The 14,326-nt window shown below is 35.0% G+C and overlaps 1 protein-coding gene across 1 annotated transcript in view; it reads right to left on the reverse strand.

Moving 5' to 3' along the window:
• lrig3 (leucine-rich repeats and immunoglobulin-like domains 3) overlaps positions 1-14,326 on the reverse strand; it is a 90,680-nt gene that overhangs the window by 61,712 nt on the left and 14,642 nt on the right. Inside the window, exons 2-3 of the mRNA XM_061983628.1 lie at positions 4,648-4,719; positions 4,476-4,550 (exon numbers count right to left, since the gene is read on the reverse strand). Of these exons, the coding sequence (XP_061839612.1) occupies positions 4,476-4,550; positions 4,648-4,719 (147 nt within the window). The remainder of the gene's footprint in view (positions 1-4,475; positions 4,551-4,647; positions 4,720-14,326) is intronic.

Below are 14,326 nucleotides of genomic sequence, written 5' to 3' on the forward strand. Positions count from 1 at the left end.
AAATACTCCAACAAAACACTCCCATGTGACCTGTCTGGGGCTGGCGGCCATGTCTGCTACTGCCCAGTCTGGGAACATGGACGTAGAATATATGTATACTATATTTATATTATTCACATGTGAATAATGCTGTATAATAGACTGTATTTATTTTATTCACATGTGAATAATGCTGTATAATAGACTGTATTTATATTATTCACATGTGAATAATGCTGTATAATAGACTGTATTTATATTATTCACATGTGAATAATGCTGTATAATAGACTGTATTTATATTATTCACATGTGAATAATGCTGTATAATAGACTGTATTTATATTATTCACATGTGAATAATGCTGTATAATACACTGTATTTATATTATTCACATGTGAATAATGCTGTATAATAGACTGTATTTATATTATTCACATGTGAATAATGCTGTATAATAGACTGTATTTATATTATTCACAAGTGAATAATGCTGTATAATAGACTGTATTTATATTATTCACATGTGAATAATGCTGTATAATAGACTGTATTTATATTATTCACATGTGAATAATGCTGTACAATAGACTGTATTTATGTTATTCACATGTGAATAATGCTGTACAATAGACTGTATTTATATTATTCACATGTGAATAATGCTGTATAATAGACTGTATTTATATTATTCACATGTGAATAATGCTGTATGATGGACTGTATTTATGTTATTCACATGTGAATAATGCTGTATAATAGGCTGTATTTATTTTCTTCACATGTGAATAATGCTGTATAATAGACTGTATTTATATTATTCACATGTGAATAATGCTGTATGATAGACTGTATTTATGTTATTCACATGTGAATAATGCTGTATAATAGGCTGTATTTATTTTCTTCACATGTGAATAATGCTGTATAATAGACTGTATTTATTTTATTCACATGTGAATAATGCTGTATAATATTTATTGTCTATTGTGAGCGAACTGTGGTGCTGAATTTCCCCCAGGGATCAATAAAGTACTTTCTATTCTATTCTACAGCAGGGGTGTCTATACTTTTTCAGACCATTTTGATGTTTTTCACTTTCAAAACAAATACGTTATATAGAATTTGTAACCTTTAAGGCTCAAGTTTGGTCCCAGGGACCCAGAAGGGTCTCAGTCATAAAATGTTAAAAACAAGTCATATATTATTTTTTTTAATTTTTTTTTTAATTATCAAATGTTTACATTTCTAAAACAACTTCCGGTCTATGTGATGATATAAAGTAAAACATTTTTAATGTTTCATGCACCTTTTTTAATGACAAAAAGACAAATAATGCTTTATTTTCCCCCCCAAAAATGTAAAAGTGGAATATTTGATGTGAAGTAATTAAGTCAATAATTCATAGCACCATTGGTTTGGATTCATTAATCACACTAAAATTATTGGGGATTCAAAGGGGCCCCACTCATAAAAATGTTAAAAATAAGTTATTTTGTATTGTTTTTACTTTCAACATTTAAGTCTCTAGACCAACTGCAGATATATCTGTCGATTATAAGTTGTTGTTTTTTAATGTTATTTATTGATTTAATAAAACACACAAAATATGAAATATGTTCCCCTAAAATATTTTAAATTGGAATATTTGTTGTGAAGTAATTTGATCCTGAAATAGGTCAATAATTCATAACAACGTTAATATTAATTCATTATTATTTTTGAGCAATGATAGTTTCAAAAAAAAAATCCCACAAAAATGTTTAGTAATCCAAATGGGCCCCACTAATAAAAATTATAAATATAATTTTTTTCTTTTTTTCTTTTCTTTCAACACTTAAGTCTCTAGATCAACTTCAGATATGTTCATTGACTATAAGGTTTTATTATTTGCATATGTTTTTTTGGTTCATTAAAACACATTATATGCAATATTTTCCCCAAAAAATATTTCAAATTGGATTATTAGATGTGAAGTAATTGGAGACTTAAATACGTCAATAATTCATAACAACATTGATTTTAATTCCAAAATTTTTTCTGAGCATAGGCAGTTTTTTTAATCCCACTAAAAGTCTTGGGGCTCCAAAAATGTTAAAAAATAAGTCATACATTTTTTTTAAACTTTCAACATAAGTCTCTCGATCAACATCAGATACGTCCGTTGATTATAGGTTTTTAATTTTTTTTTTTAATTTAATAAAACACACAATATGCAATATTTTCCCCCCAAAATATTTCAAATTACAATTATTTCTTGCGAAGTAATTGTAGCCTTAAATAGGTCAATAATTCATAACAACATTGATTTTGATTCATTATTATTTTTTGAGCAAAGAGAGTTTTTTTTAATCCCACTAAAATTCTTGGGGTTCCAAAAAATCTCACAGATATGTCCGTCGTTTATAAGTTTTTAATATATTTTTTTATGTTTTTTTTAAATTTATTAAAACACAGAAATATGCAATATTTTGCCCCAAAAATATTTTAAAGTGAAATATTGAGTGTGAAGTAATTGGAGCTTTAAATAGGTCAATAATTCATAACAACATTGATTTATTATTATTTTCTGAGCAAAGACAGTTTTTTTTTAATCCCACTAAAATTCTCGGGATTTCAAAAATGTGACATATATTATTATTATTTTTTTTTAAATTTAATAAAACAAAAAATATGCAATATTTTCCCCAAAAATGTTTCCAATTGGAATTTTTGATCCTTGAATAGGTCAACAATTCATAACAACATTGATTGTGATTCATTATTATTTTCTGAGCAAAGACAGTTTTTTTTAATCCCACTAAAATTCTTGGGGTTCCAAAAAATGTGACAGATATGTCCTTCGTTTATACGTTTTTAGTGTTTCTTAATGTTTTTTATTTTATTTATTAAAACACACAAATATGCAATATTTTCCCCAAAAAATATTTAAAGTGAAATATTGAGTGTGAAGTAATTGGAGCCTTAATTAAATAAGTCAATAATTCATAACAACATTGGTTTTAATTCATTATTATTTTCTGAGCAAAGACTCTCGGGGTTCCAAAAATGTGACATATATTATTTTAATGTTTTTTTAATTTAATAAAACACAAAATATGCAATATTTTCCCCCCAAAAAATTTAAAATTAGAATTTTTGATCCTTGAATAGGTCAATAATTCATATCAACATTGATTTCTTATTATTTTCTGAGCAAAGACAGTTTTTTTAATCCCACTAAAATTCTCGGGATTTCAAAAATGTGACATATATTATTTTTATTTTTTATTTATTTAATAAAACAAAAAATATGCAATATTTTCCCCAAAAATGTTTCCAATTGGAATTTTTGATCCTTGAATAAGTCAACAATTCATAACAACATTGATTTTGATTCATTATTATTTTCTGAGCAAAGACAGTTTTTTTTAATCCCACTAAAATTCTTGGGGTTCCAAAAAATGTGACAGATATGTCCGTCGTTTATAAGTTTTTAGTGTTTTTTATTTTATTTATTAAAACACACAAATATGCAATATTTTCCCCAAAAAATATTTAAAGTGAAATATTGAGTGTGAAGTAATTGGAGCCTTAAATAAGTCAATAATTCATAACAACATTGGTTTTAATTCATTATTATTTTCTGAGCAAAGACTCTCAGGGTTCCAAAAATGTGACATATATTATTTTAATGTTTTTTTAATTTAATAAAACACAAAATATGCAATATTTTACCCCCAAAAAATTTAAAATTAGAATGTTTGATCCTTGAATAGGTCAATAATTCATATCAACATTGATTTATTATTATTTTCTGAGCAAAGACAGTTTTTTTAATCCCACTAAAATTCTCGGGATTTCAAAAATGTGACATATATTATTATTTTTTTATTTTTATTTAATAAAACAAAAAATATGCAATATTTTCCCCAAAAATGTTTCCAATTGGAATTTTTGATCCTTGAATAAGTCAACAATTCATAACAACATTGATTTTGATTCATTATTATTTTCTGAGCAAAGACAGTTTTTTTTAATCCCACTAAAATTCTTGGGGTTCCAAAAAATGTGACAGATATGTCCTTCGTTTATACGTTTTTAGTGTTTTTTAATGTTTTTTATTTTATTTATTAAAACACACAAATATGTAATATTTTCCCCAAAAAATATTTAAAGTGAAATATTGAGTGTGAAGTAATTGGAGCCTTAAATAAGTCAATAATTCATAACAACATTGGTTTTAATTCATTATTATTTTCTGAGCAAAGACTCTCGGGGTTCCAAAAATATGACATATATTATTTTAATGTTTTTTTTAATTTAACAAAACACAAAATATGCAATATTTTCCCCCCCAAAATAAAAAATTAGAATTTGTGATCCTTGAATAGGTCAATAATTCATAACAACATTGATTATTATTTTTTGAGCAATGTCAGTCTGCATGGCAAATTTGTGTTATTACAGTCAACATTGCAACTTTTTCCTCGTAGCATTTGACTAATTTACTTACAGAACTAAAGTTGTGATGTTGGATGCGGACCATCCCAAATCGGGTATGGCCTCCAGTTCGTTGTGGTTCAGCTTTCTGAAGAAAAAAAAAAGGAGCAGACATTTAAAAATACAGCTTGGCATCACTGAGACAGTGACAGAAGTTTATTCTAGGACGCAGCAGGCAAACTTACATTTCATTTAGATGTTGGAGTTGGGAAAACAAAGTGCTGTCCAGCACCTGCAATTTGTTATGGCTCAGATCCCTGCGAAGAGAGGGAACACATCAGGGAAAAGTACACACCGTATTTGTCTGAGGTTACAGAAATGTAATAACATTAGCAGCACACAGTGGACACATGTACACAAACTATGTGCTAAAACTGCAACTAGTAGTACACATATACACAAACTATGTGCTAAAACTGCAACTAGTAGTACACACGTACACAAACTATGTGCTAAAACTGCAACTAGTAGGACACATGTACACAAACTATGTGCTAAAACTGCAACTAATAGGACACATGTACACAAACTATGGACTAAAACTGCAACTAGTAGTACACATGTACACAAACTATGTGCTAAAACTGCAACTAGTACGACACATGAACACAAACTATGTGCTAAAACTGCAACTAGTAGTACACATGTGCACAAACTATGTGCTAAAACTGCAACTAGTAGGACACATGTACACAAACTATGGACTAAAACTGCAACTAGTAGTACACATGTACACAAACTATGTGCTAAAACTGCAACTAGTACGACACATGTACCGTATTTTCCGCACTATAAGCCGCACCTAAAAACCACAAATTTTCACAAAAGCTGACAGTGCGGCTTATAACCCGGTGCGCCTTATATATGGATTAATATAAATATTTATTTTCATAAAGTTTCGGTCTCGCAACTACGGTAAACAGCCGCCATCTTTTTTCCCCGTAGAAGAGGAAGCGCTTCTTCTTCTATGGTAAGCAACTGCCAAGGTAAGCACCCGCCCCCGTAGAAGAGGAAGCGCTTCTTCTTCTAAGGTAAGCAACCACCCGCCCCCGTAGAAGAAGAAGCGCGCGGGTATTACGTTTCATTTCCTTTGTGTGTTCCCTGTTGATATACGACTCCATGCGCGCCCACATCACAGATGGTGTCAAAAAACAAGTGAAGCACACAAATACAACACTCGCCGTCATTCCGGGTGGATTAACCAAAGAACTCCAACCGCTCGATATTGGTGTCAACAGGGCATTTAAAGCACGACTGCGAACGGCGTGGGAACAATGGATGACCGAAGGCGAACACACCTTCACTAAGACAGGGAGACAGCGCCGGAGGACATACGCCAACATCTGCCAGTGGATCGTAAATGCCTGGGCGGATATTTCGGTCACAACTGTGGTCCGAGCTTTCCGGAAGGCAATGACTTCGACGAGACGGAGCCGGCCATTTTGGATCCCGTATTCGCCCAACTTTTTAATTCGGACACCGAAGGAGAAGAATTCGAGGGATTTATGAATGAAGAATAACTTCAGAAAGTGAGCGTTATGTTTATTTTGTGTGTTGTGACATTAACGTTCGAGCAACATTAAGTTATTGATGTTATTGCTCTGCACTATTTTGAATTTTACTATGTTTGTGATTGCACATTTGCACATTACCGTACATTTTGGGAGTGAACAGAGTTGTTAGAACGCTGGTTTTTAATATATTATTAAAGTTTGACTGACCTATCTGACTGTTTTTTGACATTCCCTTTAGCGCAGTTAGATGCGGCTTACAACACGGGGCGGCTTATAGGTGGACAAAGTTTTGAAATATGCCGTTCATTGAAGGCGCGGCTTATAACCCAGGGCGGCTTATGGTGCAGAAAATACGGTACACAAACTATGTGCTAAAACTGCAACTAGTACGACACATGTACACAAACTATGTGCTAAAACTGCAACGAGTAGTACACATGTGCACAAACTATGTGCTAAAACTTCAACTAGTAGTACACGTGTACACAAACTATGTGCTAAAACTGCAACTAGTAGGACACATGTACACAAACTATGGACTAAAACTGCAACTAGTAGTAAACATGTACACAAACTATGTGCTAAAACTGCAACTAGTAGTACACATGTACACAAACTATGTGCTAAAATTGCAACTAGTAGTACACGTGTACACAAACTATGTGCTAAAACTGCAGCTAGTAGGACACATGTACACAAACTATGTGCTAAAACTGCAACTAGTACGACACATGTACACAAACTATGTGCTAAAACTGCAACTAGTAGAACACATGTGCACAAACTATGTGCTAAAACTTCAACTAGTAGTACACGTGTACACAAACTATGTGCTAAAACTGCAACTAGTACGACACATGTACACAAACTATGTGCTAAAACTGCAACTAGTAGTACACATGTGCACAAACTATGTGCTAAAACTTCAACTAGTAGTACACATGTACACAAACTATGTGCTAAAACTGCAACTAGTAGTCCTGAGTAGAACAGAACACTTATACACTTATATAAGACTTTTAAAGTCATTTTGATAGTAGGCTAATACAACTAGTATAGACACTTGAAGTGAAGTGAATTATATTTTATATAGCGCTTTTTCTCTAGTGACTCAAAGCGCTTTACATAGTGAAAGCCAACATCTAAGTTACATTTAAACCAGTGTGGGTGGCACTGGGAGCAGGCGGGTAAAGTGTCTTGCCCAAGGACACAACGGCAGTGACTAGGATGGCGGAAGCGGGGCTCGAACCTGGAACCCTCAAGTTGCTGGCACGCCACTGTACCAACCGAGCTATACCGCCCCATCATGTGTTGACTTCATTATAACACTTATATAAGACTTTTAAAGTCATTTTGATAGTAGGCTAATATAGACACTTACATCATGTGCTGTCTTCATTATAACACTTATATAAGACTTTTAAAGTCATTTTGATAGTAGGCTAATATAGACACATACATAATGTGCTGTCTTCATTATAATACTTATATAAGACTTTTAAAGTCATTTTGATAGTAGGCTAATATAGACACTTACATCATGTGTTGTCTTCATTATAACACTTATATAAGACCTTTAAAGTCATTTTGATAGTAGGCTAATATAGACACTTACATCATGTGTTGTCTTCATTATAACACTTATATAAGACCTTTAAAGTCATTTTGATAGTAGGCTAATATAGCTAATATAGACACTTACATCATGTGTTGCCTTCATTATAACACTTATATAAGACTTTTAAAGTCATTTTGATAGTAGGCTAATATAGACACTTACATCATGTGTTGTCTTCATTATAACACTTATATAAGACCTTTAAAGTCATTTTGATAGTAGGCTAATATAGACACTTACATCATGTGTTGTCTTCATTATAACACTTATATAAGACCTTTAAAGTCATTTTGATAGTAGGCTAATATAGACACTTACATCATGTGTTGTCTTCATTATAACACTTATATAAGACCTTTAAAGTCATTTTGATAGTAGGCTAATATAGACACTTACATCATGTGTTGCCTTCATTATAACACTTATATAAGACTTTTAAAGTAATTTTGGTAGTAGGCTAATATAGACACTTACATCATGTGTTGTCTTCATTATAACACTTATATAAGACCTTTAAAGTCATTTTGATAGTAGGCTAATATAGACACTTACATCATGTGTTGTCTTCATTATAACACTTATATAAGACCTTTAAAGTCATTTTGATAGTAGGCTAATATAGACACTTACATCATGTGTTGCCTTCATTATAACACTTATATAAGACTTTTAAAGTCATTTTGATAGTAGGCTAATATAGCTAATATAGACACTTACATCATGTGTTGTCTTCATTATAACACTTATATAAGACCTTTAAAGTCATTTTGATAGTAGGCTAATATAGACACTTACATCATGTGTTGCCTTCATTATAACACTTATATAAGACCTTTAAAGTCATTTTGATAGTAGGCTAATATAGACACTTACATCATGTGTTGTCTTCATTATAACACTTATATAAGACTTTTAAAGTCATTTTGATAGTAGGCTAATATAGACACTTACATCATGTGTTGCCTTCATTATAACACTTATATAAGACTTTTAAAGTCATTTTGATAGTAGGCTAATATAGCTAATATAGACACTTACATCATGTGTTGTCTTCATTATAACACTTATATAAGACCTTTAAAGTCATTTTGATAGTAGGCTAATATAGACACTTACATCATGTGTTGCCTTCATTATAACACTTATATAAGACCTTTAAAGTCATTTTGATAGTAGGCTAATATAGACACTTACATCATGTGTTGTCTTCATTATAACACTTATATAAGACTTTTAAAGTCATTTTCATAGTAGGCTAATACAGACACTTACATCATGGGTTGTCTTCATTATAACACTTATATAAGACTTTTGATTTTTTGCAACTCCAGACATATTTTTGGGGTATTTTTGGTCCAATATGACTCTTTCAACATTTTGACCTTTACCGTCTGAATTTAAATGAGTTGCTATGATGTGCTGTGATGTATTTTAGGTCATTTATCACCATTGTAGGCATCCAGGTGCAATTAAGGATAATAACTGATAAGTCGCTCTCAAAAGCCAAACTAAAATCAGCAACTTCAGGGCCAAAAAGTTGAGACGGGGAAGCCAAAACCAACACAGCGAATCGTTACTCCGAGACAACTCTCTCTTTTTCCCAGCTGCAAGGAAGTCCAAACCCGGCCATGGGTTTTTGGAAGCGTGAGCAGGAGGTTTTGAGTCGCAGTCAAGTCTCGTGTTTGGGCTTGTACCCCAGCTGTGGCCGGATGAAGTAAGTCCTCCGGGCTGATGATTTTAGCTTGTCCTGAACAATTTGGAGCTAATCCTCCTTTTTCATTGTCCCATTTAAAGCAGCAGTTCCATTGGCAGCAAAACAGGCCCAGAGCACAATACTACCACCACCATGCTTGACAGTAGGCATGGTGTTCCTGGGATTAAAGGCCTCACCTTTTTTCCTCCAAACATATTGCTGGGTATTGTGGCCAAACAGCTCCATTTTTGTTTCATCTGACCACAGAACTTTCCTCCTGAATAGAGCTGTTTGGCCACAATACCCAGCAATATGTTTGGAGGAGAAAAGGTGAAGCCTTTAATCCCAGGAACACCATACCTACCGTCAAGCATAGTGGTGGTAGTATTATGCTCTGGGCCTGTTTTGCTGCCAATGGAACTGCTGCTTTAAATGGGACAATGTAGGTAGGTATGTAGGTAGGTACAATGAAAAAGGAGGATTAGCTCCAAATTCTTTAGGACAAGCTAAAATCATCAGCCCGGAGGTTGGGTCTTGGACACAGTTTGGTGTTCCAACAGGACAATGACCCCGAACTAGGGTTGGGCAATATGACCTTTTATTAATATGTAGATATGTTTAGGCCATGTCACCATACACCATATATATGTGGATATCTTTAGTCCATGTCACCATACACCATATATATGTGGATATGTTTACTCCATGTCACCATACACCATATATATGTGGATATGTTTAGTCCATGTCACGATACACCATATATATGTGGATATGTTTAGTCCATGTCACGATACACCATATATATGTGGATATGTTTAGTCCATGTCACCATACACCATATATATGTGGATATGTTTAGTCCATGTCACCATACACCATATATATGTGGATATGTTTAGTCCATGTCACCATACACCATATATATGTGGATATGTTTAGTCCATGTCACCATATACAGGTAAAAGCCAGTAAATTAGAATATTTTGAAAAACTTGATTTATTTCAGTAATTGCATTCAAAAGGTGTAACTTGTACATTATATTTATTCATTGCACACAGACTGATGCATTCAAATGTTTATTTCATTTAATTTTGATGATTTGAAGTGGCAACAAATGAAAATCCAAAATTCCGTGTGTCACAAAATTAGAATATTACTTAAGGCTAATACAAAAAAGGGATTTTTAGAAATGTTGGCCAACTGAAAAGTATGAAAATGAAAAATATGAGCATGTACAATACTCAATACTTGGTTGGAGCTCCTTTTGCCTCAATTACTGCGTTAATGCGGCGTGGCATGGAGTCGATGAGTTTCTGGCACTGCTCAGGTGTTATGAGAGCCCAGGTTGCTCTGATAGTGGCCTTCAACTCTTCTGCATTTTTGGGTCTGGCATTCTGCATCTTGCTTTTCACAATACCCCACAGATTTTCTATGGGGCTAAGGTCAGGGGAGTTGGCGGGCCAATTTAGAATAGAAATACCATGGTCCGTAAACCAGGCACGGGTAGATTTTGCGCTGTGTGCAGGCGCCAAGTCCTGTTGGAACTTGAAATCTCCATCTCCATAGAGCAGGTCAGCAGCAGGAAGCATGAAGTGCTCTAAAACTTGCTGGTAGACGGCTGCGTTGACCCTGGATCTCAGGAAACAGAGTGGACCGACACCAGCGGATGACATGACACCCCAAACCATCACTGATGGTGGAAACTTTACACTAGACTTCAGGCAACGTGGATCCTGTGCCTCTCCTGTCTTCCTCCAGACTCTGGGACCTCGATTTCCAAAGGAAACGCAAAATTTGCATGGTTGGGTGATGGTTTGGGGTGCCATGTCATCTGCTGGTGTCGGTACACTCTGTTTCCTGAGATCCAGGGTCAACGCAGCCGTCTACCAGCAAGTTTTAGAGCACTTTATGCTTCCTGCTGCTGACCTGCTCTATGGAGATGGAGATTTCAAGTTCCAACAGGACTTGGCGCCTGCACACAGCGCAAAATCTACCCGTGCCTGGTTTACGGACCATGGTATTTCTGTTCTAAATTGGCCCGCCAACTCCCCTGACCTTAGCCCCATAGAAAATCTGTGGGGTATTGTGAAAAGGAAGATGCAGAATGCCAGACCCAAAAACGCAGAAGAGTTGAAGGCCACTATCAGAGCAACCTGGGCTCTCATAACACCTGAGCAGTGCCAGAAACTCATCGACTCCATGCCACGCCGCATTAACGCAGTAATTGAGGCAAAAGGAGCTCCAACCAAGTATTGAGTATTGTACATGCTCATATTTTTCATTTTCATACTTTTCAGTTGGCCAACATTTCTAAAAATCCCTTTTTTGTATTAGCCTTAAGTAATATTCTAATTTTGTGACACACGGAATTTTGGATTTTCATTTGTTGCCACTTCAAATCATCAAAATTAAATGAAATAAACATTTGAATGCATCAGTCTGTGTGCAATGAATAAATATAATGTACAAGTTACACATTTTGAATGCAATTACTGAAATAAATCAAGTTTTTCAAAATGTTCTAATTTACTGGCTTTTACCTGTATATGTGGATATGTTTAGTCCATGTCATGATACACCATATATATGTGGATATGTTTAGTCCATGTCACCATACACCATATATATGTGGATATGTTTAGTCCATGTCATGATACACCATATATATGTGGATATGTTTAGTCCATGTCACCATACACCATATATATGTGGATATGTTTAGTCCATGTCACCATACACCATATATATGTGGATATGTTTAGTCCATGTCACCATACATCATATATATGTGGATTTGTTTAGTCCATGTCACCATACACCATATATATGTGGATATGTTTAGTCCATGTCACCATACACCATATATATGTGGATATGTTTAGTCCATGTCACCATACATCATATATATGTGGATATGTTTAGTCCATGTCACCATACACCATATATATGTGGATATGTTTAGTCCATGTCACTATACATCATATATATGTGGATATGTTTAGTCCATGTCATGATACATCATATATATGTGGATATTTTGCCTTAGCCTTGAATGAACACTTGATGCATATAATGACAGCAGTATGATGATTCTATGTGTCTACATTAAAACATTCTTCTTCATACTGCATTAATATATGCTATTTTTAAACTTTCATGCAGAGAGGGAAATCACAAGTAAAAGTGTATTTATTAAAGAGTTATTAAGCAGTGGCACAAACATTCATGTCATTTCCAAACAGAAAGTGCAAGATTGTCAGAGACATTTTAAAACAAGCTATTAGTGCACTTTTGTGCATGATGTCACTAAGATGACATATCAAAACAACACTCAATTAAAGTGCACTTTTTGTACAGAACGCCACCAAAATAGTTTAAAACAAATAAAGTGCACTTTTGTGCATGATGTCACACAAGATATTTCAATAAGTGTCAAATAAAAATGAGCTGCATAATAGGAAATCAAATAGTGTATGTCCTTCACTATGTGGTAGGTTCCTGCGGACGTTATCTCCTTCTGTTTTTTTCATACGTTGTTGATGTGGAAATGGTTGCTTGGGCATTTTGTTGGTGTGGCACTTGCCGGAGATGTTGACATGCGGAGTTTCAAGCACTCTTCATTCTCTAGCGGGTGACTTTTCAAATGATGCTACATTAGCAGTAAGGTTTCTTTTTGTAGCAACGCTTTTGCCGCATACTTGACATATTACGGTTGTCTGTTCAACATCTTCCCGCTTGAAGCCAAACCACCGCCAGACGATGGACCCCTGCTGTTTTTCTTGGGAATTAATTCTTCCTTCATTTGTTACCAGATTCGCACCTTCTCTCTCTCATATTACCACTCGCACCGCACCGTTAGCACCACAGCTAACGTTACCATGTCGCCACCTGTCTGCTCCGCGAGGGCGTATGACGTTGCATGCGCGACGTATGTAAGGAGGTACGCTTGTTTTACGTCTCTGTGAGAAGGAGAGACAACAAAGAGTGGGAAACGCATGCAGTGAAATGCCCGCAGCTAAGAGGAACTGCGTGAGAACGTATACTCCAATATCACCGATATAGTCATTTTCTATATCGCACAGAGACAAACCTGCAATATATCGAGTATATATATTTGGGGCGGCATGGCGTAGTGGGTAGAGCAACCGTGCCAGAAACCTGAGGGTTGCAGGTTCGCTCCCCGCCTCTTACCATCCAAAAAATCGCTGCCGTTGTGTCCTTGGGCGGGACACTTCACCCTTTTCCCGCGGTGCCACTCACACCGGTGAATTGAATGATGAATGATAGGTGGTGGTCGGAGGGGCCGTTGGCGCAAATTGCAACCACGCTTCCGTCAGTCTAACCCAGGGCAGCTGTGGCTATGAAAGTAGCTTACCACCACCAGGTGTGAATGATTGATGGGTTCTACATGTAAAGCGACTTTGGGTACCGGTACTTAGAAAAGCGCTATATAAATCCCAGTTATTATTATTATTATTATTATATCGATATATCAGCCCTACCCCAAACACACCTCAAAAGTGGTAAAGGAATGGCTAAATCAGGCTAGAATGAAGGTTTTAGAATGGCCTTCCCAAAGTCCTGACTTAAAGGTGTGGACAATGCTGAAGAAACAAGTCCATGTCAGAAAAGCAACACATTTAAAATTCAAGCAGAAGCTTGTGGATGGCTACCAAAAGCGCCTTATTGCAGTGAAACTTGCCAAGGGACATCTATCCATCCATCCATTTTCTACCGCTTGTCCCTTTTGGGATCGCGGGGGGTGCTGGAGCCTATCTTAGCTGCATTCGGACGGAAGGCGGGGTACACCCTAGACAAGTCGCCACCTCATCACAGGCCAAGGGACATGTAAGCAAATATTAACATTGCTGTATGTATACTTTTGACCCTCACATTTTCAGTAGAGCCATAATAAATTCATAAAAGAAGCAATCTTCATGAATGTTTTTTGTGAGCAACAAGTATGTGCTCCAATCACTACATCACAAAACAATAAGAAATGATTGTAAAGTCAAGACAGCCATGACATGATGTT

Source organism: Nerophis lumbriciformis, linkage group LG25 (genome assembly GCF_033978685.3).
Source record: "Nerophis lumbriciformis linkage group LG25, RoL_Nlum_v2.1, whole genome shotgun sequence".
NCBI classification, from domain to species: Eukaryota; Metazoa; Chordata; class Actinopteri; order Syngnathiformes; family Syngnathidae; genus Nerophis; species Nerophis lumbriciformis.